At 47.9% G+C, this 16,983-nt stretch overlaps 1 protein-coding gene and 1 long non-coding RNA gene across 5 annotated transcripts in view; one reads left to right on the forward strand and one right to left on the reverse strand.

The window, feature by feature from the left end:
- Nucleotides 1-16,983, forward strand: part of LOC309574251 — a 61,573-nt gene that overhangs the window by 31,677 nt on the left and 12,913 nt on the right. For 3 of the 4 annotated variants that reach the window (XR_014226505.1, XR_014226506.1, XR_014226507.1), the window contains 4 exons: nucleotides 3,610-3,681; nucleotides 4,142-4,299; nucleotides 7,476-7,638; nucleotides 11,292-14,580. This is a non-coding gene — a long non-coding RNA (uncharacterized lncRNA). Of the gene's footprint in view, nucleotides 1-3,609; nucleotides 3,682-4,141; nucleotides 4,300-7,475; nucleotides 7,639-11,291; nucleotides 14,581-16,983 lie in introns of those variants that run through there. The other variant, XR_014226504.1, reaches the window with a different exon arrangement.
- The window catches only part of SWAP70 (switching B cell complex subunit SWAP70), a 35,553-nt gene continuing 33,269 nt past the window's right edge, over nucleotides 14,700-16,983 (reverse strand). The window contains exon 12 of the mRNA XM_082283732.1: nucleotides 14,700-16,745. Within this exon, the coding sequence (XP_082139858.1) occupies nucleotides 16,636-16,745 (110 nt within the window). The 3' untranslated portion in view covers nucleotides 14,700-16,635. The remainder of the gene's footprint in view (nucleotides 16,746-16,983) is intronic.

Consider the following 16,983-nt stretch of genomic DNA (forward strand, 5'->3'; position numbering starts at 1 on the left):
ATTAATGGCAGGAATTCCCAGCCAGTCCACTCTTGGACTTGAAGGTGAGCTCATGAAGGTAATTACTGGGGATGAGGAGGGGTCTCTTGGGGAGCCTTGTCCCTGGAGAAGGGCACTGTGGAAATCTCTGGTGCTTGGGTGAGGCTTTACAATGATATTCCCTGTTTGTCTTCATTAATGTTCAAATTTATCGTGTGGAAAGCAGAGCCGACCTTGAGTTTGCTCTATGTGCCATCTACAGGTACCAGGATGAGAGAGGCTTCTCCTCCTGCTAAAACCATCCTCTTGCTTTGTGTTTAATGTAAACAGTGTGTTTAGAAATGTATTGTCTGTGGCAGACCTGACATCACAACCAAATTCTTTAAAATAAAATGTTTAGTGGGAATTGTGTGTCAGCTGCCTAGCGCTGAAATGTATGGAATGGAAGTAAGCAAACCTTTTCTTAATTAAAAAAATGAAAATGGATTCTGAACTTTATCTAAGGGTCACTTTGGGATGATTTTTAGACAGAAAAAATCTTGGCTTTCTGGCAGGACAGCTGTGAGGGAGTGTTCTATTCATTAGACCACAATTTGTCCAAGAAAATACGTTCCAAGTCCTAATCAATTTAGATGAAAACTTGCTGGACAGGGTTCAAGCAGGCTAGTTATGGAGTCTTAAAAAGCCAAACCCACATGTCTCAATGGGCAAGAGGCAAGATAATCTTAGCTTACAATGGAATGTTTAAATTCATACAGCTAAGACACTGACATAGGCAGAAAGGTTGGTTCTTTTGTGCTGGGTTTTTTTAACCAGAAACATGTGAAGAATTGGAATTTTTAAAGAGAGGGAATATCCCTTTAAGATATAATCACTCATGGTGAATGGACTGTGGCCAGATCCATCCTTGCTTTTGTATCTATAGAAAGATTTTTGGAAAAGACCAGCTTCCAAAGCACTAGAAACGGAGGTGTGCCTCCAAACAAAGGTCCTCGGCGTCACAGGCTCTTGTAGAGTTTTATAATTCCCAGCTGTATGAGGATTTTTTTTTAATGAGCTGCTTCAGCAGTGGAAATGGAGAAGTTTGGAGAAGCTGTTGCACAGTGAGCCCCTGGGAAGGTGACACCATGCACAGCATTGTTCTGCTATTGAATGTAGGCTCTTTATGATGACACATCGCTACCGAGCACAGAAAACCACAGCTCAACACACCCCCAGCCCTCCTGGGGTTAATGGTAACTATTTTAGGGTTTTTTTTCTGTCATTCAGTTCGTTTCTCCATTATTGCAGCTGGTAGCTTTAAAACAATGTATTTGCAGATCCATGCAAATTCCCATAGGGATGAGATATATAACCTGAGCAGTCTTTAACCTTAGCTAAGACTCTGCAAGTCAGAAAACCATTTCAGAAATTAAATATTCCCCAGGCTAATCTCCACCACAGACATGAACCAAGGGTACCTTTCACAGTAATTTTCAATGCCTGGTAGAAAGCCACAGCAACAAGTCGGTCTCTGAAGTGCCAGTTCACATTCACCTCTTCACTAGTGGATCCTCTGCTCTCCTGCACCCGTTGCTGGGAAGTGACAAATGCACCATTTCTCTTCTGTCATGACTCTCTTCTGGCACTGGAAGGCCTTCGCTGACTTCAGGCGGAAAAACAATTCTTTCTAGCTGTAAGTGGCTCTGTCTACACCACAGGGCAGCCCCTGCGTCCCAAACTTGTTACTCACTAGCCTTCTCCTATCCAGGGACTGAGACCTGAGCCAGGAGCTCATCATTTCTCATCATGACTCCTGTTATTTCAGGGGGCAGTGAAACACCCTTTCTGCCAGTCCTCCTGCTTTATCCAACCCCACCACCCTGCACCTGCATCCCCCCTCTTGACTCGGAGAGGGATTTACTGGCATGGCTGGGGCTGGATGTGAAGGAGAACGAGCATACAGTATTGTTAAGTAACTTGTGGTTAAAGTCACAAACTCTGGAGACTTCTTGACTACTGTAAACGCCAGCAGTTCGTTGTCCCACAGCCTCTTCCTTCCTTCACGCCCCACTCTGCCAAGTCAGCCACCTGAGACCCTGCTTATTGCTCTTGTTTTCCCTGGCTCTTCTCACTTGTTTACTTAAAAATCTCTTTCCCTTCCCTTGCCTTCATTTGAATTTCTTGCAGGAGGGTCCTGTAAGGACACCTACTTTAATCAGAATTTCCTGTGAGTTAATAGGCAGCTTTTTTTGAGTTTTACATGTTTTGAATTAAAAATGTGATCATTTCTTCATTGCCCCTTCCCCGAACTCTGCTTTCAACAAACCCTTTTCTTACGGAAAGTCATGGTTTTAAAAGGCAGGCTCTGTCCCGCAGAGAAGGAGGAGGAGGGGTACTTTGGATGCAGCAGGACAGCCTGTCACCCAAGGGAAAGCAGCCGACATGCTGCTGAGGCTGGCTGCATATTTTCATTTCAAAAAGCACTCCAGACTAAAACCACCTGTGAGTGAGTCTGGCTGGCTGATTTAGTAGGGCCTAGTGCAGGGTGTCCTGTCAAAAGCCACACTTATTTTCACAAAGGCAAATGGATCAGGTTTTATGTGGCAGGGTGACAGCTCACTGGGACAGGCTCATTAAAACTTTGTAAAACAAACTGTAAGCGAGAGGTGCAACATTTCCTTATCCAAACCCGGAGAATAGACAGGCGTCCTATGGAAAAGTGAGTCATATTCTCTGTAGTACATTCTGTTCATTCTGTTATAATAAACATGAGTGTTTGTTTGCTGAGTCCATCAGCATCCAGATCTAAACTTGATTAGGAGGACAAGCTCCTCAGCCGCTGCCAGGCTCGCGTGTGCACTGCTGTTTGGTCGCTGTGTTGTATAACAGCACCAGTCATGTCAGGCTGCCATTCCAAAAGGAAATAACAGCACTTCCCTCATTGCTTTCAAATCCATCCCAAATTTCTATTAAAGACATCAAAGCAATTACTGTGATACTTTCCGTGCTTTCCAAATGACTCATCTTTGAAAGAAACTGCTGGAAAATAAGGAGCAACCAAGGTCCCTTCATTCCAGCTTGAGACTTTTAAGAATCTCATGGAAACAAGTCAAAGTAAGGAGCCACAAACCCACCGTCTCATAAAGCCCTTCTCCATGTTTTCTATGCTTCTGTGCTACCAGTTGGAGTTGGTTTCACAAGCTACAGTGCCAGAAGATATGGCAGGTTGTTAGTCCAGCTCCGTGACTGCAGAAGGTGAATTAGCTGGCCAAATGTGTTTATTGCTACCGCTGTTGGAAGAGGGCTTTTAAATAGGATGATGCTTGGCTGCATCTAGAACTAGTAGTGAAATAAGGGATGGTCTGCTGGAGACAAGGGAACTTGTGGGAAGGAAGTGTCTCTGCAGCAGGAGTAGCATTATGGAAATCTGACTCTTGCCCAGTTATAAGAATGGGCACGGTCTCCAAAATTTTAAATGCTCGCTGCATTTCTAAGAACTGTAGATGGGGCAGGAGGGATTTCTTCTGACTTCAGTGGGAAGAGAGTTGGAGATTAGCCATGGGTTAGAAATTTGTTGGGCTATAGCTTGAAGTGTTTCAGCTACTTCCATAGAATCACTTGCTAACTACAATTACTTGTCTAATGCAGCACTCCAGGAAGTGGGATTACTGTCCTGCAAAACCTGAAAGGAAGGGCTGAGGACAATGAGCATCCTGACAGGTAGGCATTCCCAGCTTCTCGGGTGCATGATGATACCCCTAAGGCTGCTCATTTTGCTGACATTTTTCTTCCACCTTTATCCTGATGTGGAAGGAGCAGTGGCATTGCCTTTGCAGACTCTCTCATGCGAGAGGACCACACACACCAACAAGCTTTGGGGTACCAAACAGCATAATACTGCAGGTAAAATGGCTACTTCACTCCTCAAACTAAACCTGCCATGGGGCACTCATGTAGAAAATAAAGACTCCTTTGCCTTTTTGCTCTGGCAAATATCTGGTGATACTTTTTGGGGAGTTTTTTGCCCCAATAACAATTTTTTGTTTTAATTTTTCCTCAAGTTATCCAATCACTGAAGTCCATTTGTCCTTTTCAGTCCTGTATTACAGGTATTTTTAGCCATTGAGGAAAACCCTGTATTGTCCCTCCTCAAAGTCTCTTCATGCCATTCTGTTTTCAGGTGGAGCTTCAGAGCCATGTAAAATGCTCTCAGCATGCACAAGCCAGCTCCAGGAGCCAGTCCAGATTACCAGAAAGAACCCAGAAAGGTCTCCCACCCTGCAGGGAAGCAGCAGCCAAAGGTTCTCCTCACCCACTGCAGTGTCCCAGCTTCCCTCTGTGAGTCATGCGTCACAGGGGGCTTCTCTTGACCATAAGTGGGATGTTTAATAAACCTGAGGTTTTTAATCTTTAGATGTTCACAGCTGTTCACAGAAACATAAAATACACAGTCCAGCATGAGCAGCTACATGCTGAGACAAAAAATGCATAGCATTGTACTTGAGCAGGGCCAGGATCTCTCCGAGGTTCTCTGGCAGGAATGAATGGTTGGCATCGTTATTTTTCTAGGTAAAAAACAAGAGGTTTATCCAGTAATAGAGCCTGTTGAATCTAGAGCAGCCTGACTTCTTGTAACACCCCCTGCGTGCCCATGCCTGTGTTGCTGGTGGAAACACCACATTTAAGAAGTGAGGAATGACTTAGAGGTTTTTGCAACCTAAACTATTCTGTGATTCTAAGATCACTGAATTTAATTGACTTGATTTCTGCTTTTTATCCCTATCAGTGACTGTCTTCTTTCCTTTGTGGAAATTGTCACCCTGTGATCACATCGTTGAAGTGGTTATTTTTTACTTTTTTTTAACCTGCTGGTTATGGTTTTTAAACCATACTTTTTAATATTTTGTGTGTGTGTGTGTGATTAGACAAAAGCTGGGGGTGTTGGAAGCTGCAAGTCCCAGTCTTTGCTGTGCTGGCTCCTGGTGAGGGATGGATGCATAAACCTGTTTGGTATGTGCTGCTGCAAGAAATACATGTGCAAGCACGACGAGGTGTCTGTGGGTGCAGGAGCATCTCCCGGCGAACTCTAAGGTTTGGTTTGCTGGCAGTATCGTTCCACTGAAGCGGCTTTCAGTTGCTTTCCACCTCAGCTTGTTTATCTGTAAAATGGAAATAGGGAACTTCCTAGAGAACCCAGAGCCATATTTTTAATTACTCATGGCTTTTGCATACCCTTGAGGAGAGTATAAGCTGTAAATCTCTGAAGCTGCATACCAACATTTCTGTGGTTTAAGCATCAGGGGAGCCCCTTTCCCAAAGACACTGCTGTATTCTCCTGGCTGTGTGTTTCACGACAAGCCTGTGCTCAGCCCTTGGCTTGCAGACCAAGCCCTGGGACCCCTGACCCCTTTCTGTGTGCAGAGCCAGGTGTTTTCCTGCAGAGCCTGTCCTGCTGGGGCTGTGGGCTGGGGCTTGTAAGGTGCCTGTCGTGCGCGCTGTGCGTTTGAGGTGCCGAAAGCGGCATGTGGCAGAGCCGGGCTCCACAGTCTGTGGGGGCACGGGGCAGTGGCCCCCTCCCAGCACCAGTACGGCCCTTCCCCAAGCCCAGCCACACTCTGCACCCAGGACCAAGCCCTGCCAGGGCTTTGGACACACACAGTGCATCCTAAACAGGATGGGAGGTCGCTCAGGTCACCCTGTGCCTCTTGGTACGTGGCCCCGTGCTTTACCATCAGCTCCCTGGAGGCTGTGACATTTGAGCTTGCACTGGCTGCCCCAGCACAGGGAGGTCAAACAAATTGAATTTCTCTTCAAATTAGCTGTCTATGGCTTTGATCCCCGTCCATTGGAGACCTTGTGTGTTTTAGCTGGAAGAATGCACGCCACGTTCCAGCCCCCTCCCGCAGCCGGGGGAGCCGCGATGCCCTTGGCAGAGGCGGAGCGGTGCTCAGCTGGAGAGCCATCACTGGAGCGTGGCCTCTGTCGAGAAGGATCCCAGCTTCCCTGGGCCTCTCTCTTACAGATGTTAATCCCTTCCTATTGTCTTTGCAAGTTCTAACAGAATAGTAAACTGCAGTAAAGAGAGGGGATATGTTCAATTTAAGCAACGAGATTACGATGTTCCGAATAAAGCCGTATTTATTAATAATTACCTCTCTGCCATGACTTTAAATTCAAACAGCTGGACAGCCTCTGCTCTTTATTAATTTCCTTGGATCCTTGGCACGAAGCCCTCAATTCCTGTGATGTAATGGTATAAAAAGTTGGCTCCTGACCGAGCTTCCACCCACAAGTTCTAAATTTGGAGCATGGCAAATTTCTGCAGATTCCAGAGACAGGCTATGCTCAAGATGTGCTGATGCCTTCAGTCCCATCCTATTGCACCAAAAAACAAGGTTGTGTGCTTTTTATAACGGGGATCATAAATATGACTCAGATGCACATGTTGTCTATGTAAGCACTTGGGGCTGGCTATCACTTTATGGCACTGGGAAGAAGCCAAGCCAAATAAAAATTGTTTTGAGTAAATATTACATTTCTGGAGCATGAATAACTTTTCTCTGCAGCCAGCGTGTCACTAATGGGAATAAGGAAGAAGACGGGGTGGGGGGAAAGCAGTAACTAAATCATCCCTCTAAACACAGACAGTCTGCAGCAAGACCTCTTGTTTGGACTCGTCTGGGGTGTGATATCCCAGATAATTCATAGCAGGGCTCAGCAAGGCCACGAGAGACAGAAATAAAAATAGCTGTGTAGCTCAGCGCCATCCTGCTGCGCAGCTCTCTTTTGGGTGGGATCTCCAGGAGTGGTATGTAAAACAGGCAACCAGAGAACCCAGTGTCCTCCTCTCCCCTGCTCCCAAATGTGCAGAGGCTCAAGCGTGTGGATTGCTCCATGGAGATCAGTGTTGCTACTCACATGCTCAGCACTAAGCATGTGCACATGTCTGTCCAGGATCCAGGCCAGAAGGAAGGATGAGTTTTTCATCCTGCAGTTCTGGGACCCCGGGGGATGTCTGCGCTGCAGAACGGGGGAAGCAGAAAATGTGGCCACGTGCAGCTCTGCATTCAGAAGGAAGCAGCTCACTGGCAGGTCTGTGGGGCAGGGATGTACCATCCCACCACCAGCACAGGGCTGGTTCATCACAGCTGTTGGCTCTGCTCCAGCAGCTCCAGCAAGCTGATAAGTCTCAGCATCCCCCAAAATCCCAATTACTCCTGTGCTTGAGCAGTACTTATGAAGTGCTTCATCTACCTGAAATGCAAAGGGATTTTTAAAAAAAGAAGCTCTTTCTGGAAGAACTTTTCCAGAAACATTCCCTGATAAAAGGAATCCTCAAGTCTTTCAAAAATAATAGCCAAAGAGAAATAACAAGTGAGAATCTAGCTCTGAAAATCATTAATGCCTTTCCCATTTTCCAGATGGGCATGTGCATCCCTTCCTATTGCACCTGTGAGCTTTTACGTGTCAGATAAGTGCTTTCCTGAGCTTTGCTGTCTTCTCCTTTATTATAGGCTTCTTTCGGATAGCAGGCAGAAAATGTGGCTTTAAAAGAGGAGCTCGGACAGGAAGCAGCAAAGTTCCAGGAGGATTTCTGCGTCAAGCAGGAGAACAGCTGGCTTCTTGAAGTGTGAACTTCAGAGATCCCTAAAACCCTCGGCTGCACAGTTGGAGCAGGTGAGTGGGGAAGCATCAAGGGCCCTCGACAGTCCCAGCCACCCTTATCAGAAACTTCTGAAGAGCTTCTCTGTGCAGTGGGCTGGACTGGGGCTTGCAGATAGAATGTTAGAAGGGCTGTGAGCCCTGCAATAACCACAGCAGGCTTGACGTCAGCAGACCTGTACCTCCAGGGATTAGTTCTGAGAAATCAGTGCCGGTTTGCCCAGCTAAGGCGGTTTTGACTGTTTGAAGGATCTGGGTGATAAGTTATTTTTCCATGCCTTGCACACTGCCAGCTGTCATTTTCTGCCAGAAGAGCAGCCCAGACAGTGTACATGGGGCTGGCTCCCTCCCCTTTGTAACGCATTTTACAATTTGGAGAAACTTTTGTAACACAAGAAAGTGTTTTTACATATTAGAGCATCTAAATTGTTAGAACAGTTGGAAAATCCTAATTGCCTTTAAAAGTCAGGGAAAAAAAACCATTTTGGATTACAGAATTAACAAAACTGGGAGCTGAAGCTCAGTTTCCTGGACCAAAAATTTATTCAGGGAGTCCTCTTGTACTTGTAACTTTAAAACAAATACCTGAACCTTCAACAAGGGATTTGCACCTACCCCCAAACTTACTCTGAGTTGCAGAGCTTAAGCTCTGAAAACTCTCCAGAGATGCACTGTTGAGGTTGGTCATGTTTAGATTTACCCCAGAGTGTTTTCAGGGTTCCACATGCACAGGGGAGGGGGAAACCTACCAGCAGCTTGAATGAGAGATGAGAGATGAAAAAAGAGGACTTGGCTGGAGTGTTGGCCTAATTTCCATGAAACTTTGGGGGTAGCTATGTGGTGATTTAACTCCAGTTAATTAGAGGCTAAAGGCTGCTTCAACTTGTGGTTGTTACCCAAAAGCGCAGATGAGGTTTTCTGGCTGCCAGGGATCAGGAATAAAGGTGGAGGAGCTGGAGGTGACTCTACAAGGGGCTGGCAGGGGCTGGTGCCAGGGGCTCTGGTCGTGCCCTGGTACAAGTGGCTCTTTCCAAGGCCTCACTCAGCAATCTCTGATTTGCACCTTGTGGACACAGCTTTAGGGTATCACTTAAAGAGCCCTCTTTTTAGGGACGGATTACGATTTTGTAGATCTCTGTGCTTTATTAGTGGATGAAAATCACCCACCTTTCATCAATGCCCAGCTGAGGCATAAGGAGGTTAAGGGACCTGACGAAGGTGATAGCAAGTCAAATTGTTTGGAATTTTGTAGCTCTGAAATATCATCTTTCTAAAACAGGAAACCCTCTCAGGAGTAGTAGGTTTTCATTAAAACAACAGTTCAAACCTGTCGATCTTGATCTATCAGGAAAAAGAGGAATGCAGAAAATGTGAGAGTTAGCTTAGCCTCCCTTAAACTAAACCACCAGGTTCACGTTCCGATGGAGAAACAAATACCCTACAGGCATCGTGGTGTCTTTGATTTATTTTTGGAAGTTGAAAACTCCCCCTCTTGGTGTCTGAGCTAAGAAAAAAACGAGGATTTTGTGAGCCAACAAAAGGTTTCTGGAGGAAAAACTCTCCAGTCCCACTTCTCAAGGGCTTATGACATGAACAGTTGAGCTAAGGTAATCTAGTTTAGCCTCCCCTACATTTCAAAATTGGGTTAAAGTTCCTAAGTCATTGAGGGAAAATGTTACCCAACAGAGTAATGACTCTCTAATTGGCATGTCAGGCCTTGGCAGCGGCGGGTGCAGACCCTGTTTTCAGTCACTTGAACAGCTCAGGGTCACAACGTGCCCACAGGAGGGAGCGAGGGCACCGCGGCTGCACAGCCTTGGGTGAAGCCCCCGAGCTGTGCTGGCAGCCTTGGTCATCATCCACCCGGTCCTCTCCCTCCTTCCTCTGGAGGTCAGGCAGCCCCGGGCAGAGGTTTTGGCGGCTGCTGGGTGTGGGTTCGTCCCGCAGCAGCAGCAGTGTGGTGCTGCACGTACACGAGTGACGCGGCTCCGAGCGTGGGACCGGCTCAGCGGCGAAACCCCCGCGCGGTGCCGCATCCCCGGCCCTGCCTCCCCGGGCGGGAGCCGCAGATGTGATTCATTAGGAGCCTGCCGGGCAGGGCCGAGCTCCCCGGGCTCTCCGGGGCTGTGCGACGGTGTCCGGCTGCCATCTGGTGTCCGGCGCCCAGGGGGGGCCCGCGCATCCCCCGCGCATCCCCCGCGCATCCCCCGCGCATCCCCCGCCACCGCGGCCGGCGACAGCGCGGCCTGAGTAGCATCCCCTGGGCTGCGGCCAAGCCGTGAGCAAATCCTGCCCAGACTCTCAGGGCCCCCCGCCACGGTATCTCCCGCATTCCTGCGGCAGATCTGGTATTTCTTATTGTTCTCCCCGTCTCTGGGGGAGCAGCTGCCGCTGCCTGGCCGGCCTGCCGGGGCAGGAGCTGGCGGAGCCCTGGGCTGCGGGTCCCACGACTCGCCGGGGGCTTTGGAAAAATCGTGTCAGTCTTCTCATCCTGCTTCGGCACGTAGGGACTTGGGGCTCATCAGGAGGGGCGAGATGAAAATGAGAAAAGAATGGAAAACTGGAAGAACAGAGCGTGGTTGTGCAGCTCTGCTCTCCTGGAGGTGGTGTGGGCTCAGCAGACGCTCCCCTGGACCCGGCACAGGCTGCCCCGGGCTCAGTGCTCATCGGGAGCTTTCTGCCGCAAGATCTGTGCCAGCCTGCAGCACAGAGCACCTCAGATTTGCTGGCAGCCCCAGGGACGCCAGGGGCAGGGACTGGTCAGAACAGGGCGAGGGCGGAGGCAGAGACAGCTGCCTTCGAAGCTGTGCAGGACTGCTCCCTGCTCTGCGCTCACAGCAGCCTGGCCCAGCACGGGTGTTCAGCGCCTGGCAGTGTTTTCTTGTCCCCTTTCCCTCTGACAGGCTGGTTCTCCTACCACACCCCATGCCTGTGCTATTCCTTGAAGCATGATTTCAAGGAATATAGGCTCTGGATTTTCTCCTGCTGGTGGGAAGGATTTGCTGGCTGGAGGTGGAGTGAGAGCAGCTGTAGGCTTGACTCTTGCCATCTGTCATGGTGACAGTGAGGAGAGTGTGCTGGAGCAGGAGCAGGTGGCTTTCTTTGCCAGAGGGACCACGTGCAGCTATTCTGTGAGACCAGGCTTGAGGTGTTGGTTGTTTTGGGCCAGCCATCTCCCCAGGAAGCTCCATCAGCCAGCAGAGACCCCCTTGGACATCGTGCAACCCTCACAGGCAGGCAGTGGCCATGCTAAAGCAAACCAGCAAACACAGAAGGTGGCACCTCCATCCCCACAGGGAGCAGTGCCACACCACTCAGCTTTTGGTGGGGCCCAGGTGTGAGCAGGCTCCCATCATTTCCCACCTCCTGTCTGGGAAAAAGCAGCCCATGGCCACACCATCTTTCTGGCTGGGAGGAAAGCCTGGGTGAAAAAGGGGCATGGTCCTCCCTCACAGAGAGATGTGGTGGTTGACTCTATGGCTTGGAGAGAGTAAAATGGCCCAAAGCATCACTGGCAAAGGAAATGGTTCAGAGAACACAACCTTGCACTGCTACAAATGCAAAACTTCAGTCCCAGTGTGAGAGGGACTTTCTGAAAATGGCTAAGAAAAGTCTGACCATAAAAAAGTTTTTAAAGTGTGGTTTGTTGAGTTTCTTTTCTTTTTTAGTCAGGACTGAGGAACCAGAACCCCAGCACTTGCACTTCGAGTCAGGGCTGAGCTGCACAAGCCTCTTCAGAGTGGGAAGAGAAATCTCTGTGCTCAGGTAGGCATTGAAACAGATAATTTGTGTCAACACCAAGTCCAGGCTGCTTTTGAAACTGTCTCTTGTCTATGCCTGAGCTTTTAACCCCATCTGAGATATCAATGTGTGCTCAGAAAAAATATAACAACAAGAATAACAGCAGGTGAGTGTTTGCATGAAGACATCATTAGGCCCAGATCCTGTTAAAGCCTTTTGTGTGCTGCAGCCATGGCAAGTAGCTCTATTAATTAGCAATGATATTAATAACGATGTGTAAAGCTGGTGCTAGATCAAGACCATTTGGCAGGCAGAAGAGTGATGTGAGCTATGACCAGGCTGAGTAGGGTAGAAGGGGTTATTTTTTTTGTGGTTTTATTCATTAAGGAATTTAAAGTAATGGTTGATGGGGGGAAGTGAGTGCAATTGTGCTGGAGATCATGTTTTCTTTTTTTCTTTTTATCAACATTCTGCCCAGTCTGCCATGGGCTTTCCTCTGACCCTGCTGCTCATATCCTTTTACATTTCCTCTGTCAATTAGGCTAAAATATAAGAAAAAAGGCAGGAGAAGGGCTCTTGTCAATTGGTTCTTCTAGGGTTGTGCATATAGGTGTTAAAAACTGCCTCATTAAATCTCCCTCTCAAGGCTTTTCAGGATGTTTCTAATTTAACTGTTTTGCATCATCCTGTTCCAAGTTTAATTTCTTCTGGAGGTGAGATGCAGCTACATTTGCCAAATACTGTTTCATCTTATGTGTTAAAACAACCACTGCACCTTCCTTGTTTTTGAAGGATGGGTACTTCTGACATACTCAGGAAGCCAGTCGGTAAAACGGTGCTTTTCTTCACTTTTGCTTCCTGGCATTTCCGAGTAGTTGGAGTTCACAGTAAGTGTGTGGAAGCCACAATAGTCTCTAAATTCATGAAGCGTCACAAAGTTTCCATTTGCATTTTATTTTGGCCCTCACGGCCGCATTGGCACTACACCACGGGCTGATATCCCCTCCTCACACACGCCCACCCTGTTTGTGGCTTGAAGGGATGAGCGTGAGCCCTGCTCCCAAAAGAGGAGTACGTGATGCTGAGCACGTCCTTCGTTCCTGCAGCCCCGGGGCATGTACGCAGGCACCTGGGGAAACGCTGTTTGCAGGGAAGCAAGCCTTCCTCACACATTTTTCTTTGCTCTGCCTTACCACCCTAAGGAAAGCCGCATGGCAGCCCGAGCTGCGCCTGCGGAGATTGCGGGATGCTGTATCCACTGTACACGTTGTCCTCCTGCAGTGCGGCGGGGTTTCTTTGGAAAATATGTCTGAATTAGCGCCGAGGCCAGTGGTAACAAGAAAACAATTTTTTCCTAGGCTGACGGGATGCCTGTGGGCATACTGAGCTAGCAGAGGAACCGAACGGGCTCATGGAGCAGGGACAGAGCTGCGGTGGCCACGGCAGGGAGGTGGTGATGGTGCTGCAGCCGCAGGCTCGGCGCACAGCCCCTTTCCCTGGCACCCGCTGCTGGGAGGGAAAGGAGCGGGAGGGTGGCTGTCCCGGGACACCTCCACAGGCCGGGAACACCGCAGGATCGCGGCCGGGCGACGCTGGGCTGGGCCACCACGAGGTGGCAGCCGGAGCCCAGCGATGAGGCAGCCCCAGGTCCGGCCCGGGCGCTGCTGCCCGGCGGCGCCGAGCTCCGTGCGCCGGCGTGGGCAGCCGGGCGGGGGCCGCAGGGGCTGCCACAGTGACCCGAAAAGATTTATTAAAAACAAAAACAAAAAACAAAGCAGGGAGAGCCACAATTATCGAGTAACCAGTATGGTACCGGCAGACTGGGAAAGCCCCTAAAAATCTTGTGAAGTGTGGAAGGAGTTCGTCGTTCTGTGAGAGGACAAGTGTACGGCACACCTGCCGCCCTTCTGCAGCCCTTCCTTCGGCTAACAAATAATGACCTCTCTCCCCGAAGCAGCTGAAAGGCCTTGTGGATACCCCCTTTCCTGGCCCTGCACCGGTTCGTTCAAAAATTGTTTGCGTAACTGCTTCACATATTTGAGATAAAAATCAGAGCAGTTATTTTCCGTTCACTTCTACTGAAATGGATGGGGCAGCTCCTGTTCCAGGTGTTCTGCGTGACTGAGCCATAGGATCACAGGATGCCTTGAGCTGGAAGGGGCCTTAATGCTCACCTGCTTAACCCCCTGCCATTAACAGGCACAAAAGGTGCTTCTTTTGGGGTTGGGGTCCCCCCCAACCCCTAGGATACACTTTCTATCCTAAGACACTGTTCCTTTCCCCCACAGAGGCTTTGCTTTTGTGACTGTTCATGAAGGACAGTGGAACAGGAATAACATGAGCTGCTGGAAGCCAGCCTGTTACAGTTTGGGAATGTGTGATCCAGTGTGCATGGCTCATAAATCAGGTCCATAAAATGATCACAAGGAAAAAAAAACAAAAAAAACAACCCCAAACCAAACCCCATCCTCTTCCTAGAAGGAACAGCACGGCACTGGGGTAGTGGTTTGCAGGGCTGTTACAGCAGCAGCAGGTAAATTAAACCTGAATCTGGCAGATAAAATAAGTGGGCTGAGCCCTCCAGTGCATCTCCCAAAGGTTCAGGAACAGCAGCCACAGCTTTCCCCCCACCTCTGTGTAAGCCCAGGGTGTAGCTAGGGCTTCTTGGGCAGACCAGAGACATCCCTAACCCCACAGTTCAGATCCTCACCCTGAGGGGGCTCGTTGGTTCGTGGGAATAGGAGAGCTGTAACCCTTGGCCCCACTGGAAATGATGGCACACCAGGATGCAGCTTTCCACGCTCCCAGATCCATGATCGGTGGTGACTCACAGCTCTGTGCTCCCTTTGGATGCTGCTCAGTGTCGCTCCAAGGGGCTCATTCTCAAGTGGTATTTTTGCTCAGCATGCAAGTAGTTTAATTTTTAAACCAACCACTGGCCCCAGCTTTACTGAGCAAAGCTTTAAACAAAGCTTTCTTAATTTGTCAGAGCAAGCAGGACGACAGAGCTAAAAGGAACCTTGTCTCATTTCCTCTTCTGCCAGTGAGTAAGAGCTGACCCCAGACAGACAGACACAGACAGACAGGGCTGACACGGTGTGAGGGGGGGCTGTGTGGCTGTTCCAAGAGCTGCCCTGCCCTTGCCCCAGACTGCATCAAGGTGTACTGAATACGGACATTTAAGAGCAGGAGCGCTGCTAAAACAAAGTCTGTGTGTGTTACCATGTGACCACTGATCCAACCATTAAACTTCTTCCACACAGCAGTTACTGGATTTTGAACTCCAACAGCCCAAAATAAATCCAGACAAAAAGACATCCATTAATTCCGAAATGTAAATGACTTTATATTACTTTATTAAACAGCCAATTCTAAAGAACAGTAAAAAATATGAAAACATGCATCATTTGGTGTTCTTAAAAAACTGTTGTCCAAAATAAAGACTGTTAGAAAAATTAAACAAGTTTAGCCCCAATATCCCTTCTGCTCTCCACATAAAATGTCTGGTAGTTATAAATACTGTTCCAGCTCCTTTAACAAAGTTTAACCTTGTGTACATTAGTAATTCTATTACAGGTGGTTGGATTTTTCTTCACATTGCTTCTGTAAACGTGATCAATTTAAAAAAGGCCTTGTTATCAAGCTTAAGGAACTATGGTTTTCCTGTACAGTGAGTATAAATAGGAAGATCCTAGATTTTCCTGCCATTCTAATCAGCACTCCCTTTACTGAAACATTAAAGATTTCAATTAGTATAAAAATATAACCAGAGAATAAATGTCTGAGAAGATTCAGTATTCGAGTGAGTCTTAGTTAATAGACAAATAAAATGCTATTGACTTCCAAATCTGGACACCACTTCTGTACAGCTTCTGCTCTTCCAAGACCCAAGTATCACAGTGCTGCACACTAAGGCACTGCTAATCCTCCTGAAAATTTTACTCTCTATTTACTACAAATAATTTAACATGTAGCTGAACTAACAAGCAGGTGAGGGATGGATGGCTGGGGTACAGTCAAAGCTGCTCACAAGCCACACCAGTGGGCACCTGCTCCTCGAGGAGGGGGGTTTCAAAATGTCTGTACAAGTTGGCAGGAATCCTGCTTTACTGAGCAATGCCTGGTGTGGGAGATCTGCAAAGCAAAGTCACGGGCTTGTTCCTTTTCCCTAAACAAACACAAATAACTGGCTTTGTCCCAGGAGAGAACTGTGAGGCAGAGCAAGCTCTTTGGGAAACCTTGGTACTAGAAAGACTGAAGTTATTTTATTGACAGGAATTACTTCGGTTTTTCTAAAGCAGTATCACTACACATTTATCATTTTTATTAAAAAGAAAAAAGTTTTCTTCTTACTTTTTTTTTTTAATCTGGCCTCCGATTAAAAGTAAGGCAGAAGTGCTACATCTAAAAATGGTAGGATGTTATAATCAGATTTCTTGCACAAACACAGCCTTGACACAGAGGATATTTGTCCTGTGTGTGCTACCACCTTCCACTCATCTGCTTCAGAAATCTGTAAGCCAAAACTGCATCTTTTGAACTGTGAAGACAACTCTCAAGGCTTTATTTAGCACTTCTCAAGTTTCAGACAGTACAAAACCAGTCTTGCACTACTACTTTTTCCAAATGTCTTACAGCAGCATTTTCTACGTGGTTATCTCAGTTCTTTTGTTTGGATTCCTGCAAAGAGAGGGAAACAGGACACCAAATCCAAGCAAGCAGCAGGTACCCAGTGATGCCAGCCCCCCCTTGCCAAGGGAATGTGTCTGAGCACTAAGCACCGTGCAGAGAGCAACAGAGGGACAGAGCAAAAGGGAAAGGAGGCTCAGTGGAAGGAAAGGTAATGCTCCATCTCAGAGTTGGACACAACCTCCAGGACTGATTTATCCTGGGTTGAAATTATACTAACTGAACCAGTGGAACAACTGCTTCCCTCGCCTTCTGGAATGAAAGTGCTGCTGCCTGACTGGTTAGCTGCTGGCAGATCGTTACAGGCTAGCATAGGAACAACTCTGTCACAACCTACATTTCAGTACAAATCTTCAGTTGCAAAGTCTTGGAAATGTGAGGGAAAACAGCACATCCTGTCAGACACCACACACTGTAATGGCTGAGCTCTGAGCAGACACTCCAGCGTGGTAAACAGCACTTCATGAGCAGAAAGGCCCAACCTGCTGAGCAAACTAAATTTTGTAAGCGAGAGGCTGCTCTGTGCAAAGCAGAACGAGGGGAGGTGGGCTCCTGTTCTGGGCCACACATCAGCTGCCACTGTCACTCGGAAGTGGCTTTTTTCCCTTTCCAGCTCCTTTGTCTTTCCTCCAGTTCAGCTTCAGTGAAGGCGGCTGGGCCCCAGTTTGTGATGAAGTGAGGATTCTTGGAGCCTGGAAGACAGAGAGCAATACTTGAGTAAGGCAATTCTGACAGGGATGTCACACACTAACAGTGCAATGTTCAGGCTGAACCTTGCTTTGTTTTAAACATAAAAGAAACAAACAATAATGATGAAAGAACCAATGTAGTAGGACCTGTAGAGGTAAAGGCTTGAAAGTTACCATCAGCAGTTGTCACAAAGGGTGATACTTATAGGCTGCTGTGAAACCAGTAAGGCACAGGAAAAGG

Source organism: Coloeus monedula (genome assembly GCF_965178545.1).
Source record: "Coloeus monedula genome assembly, chromosome: 6".
Classification (NCBI taxonomy): Eukaryota; Metazoa; Chordata; class Aves; order Passeriformes; family Corvidae; genus Coloeus; species Coloeus monedula.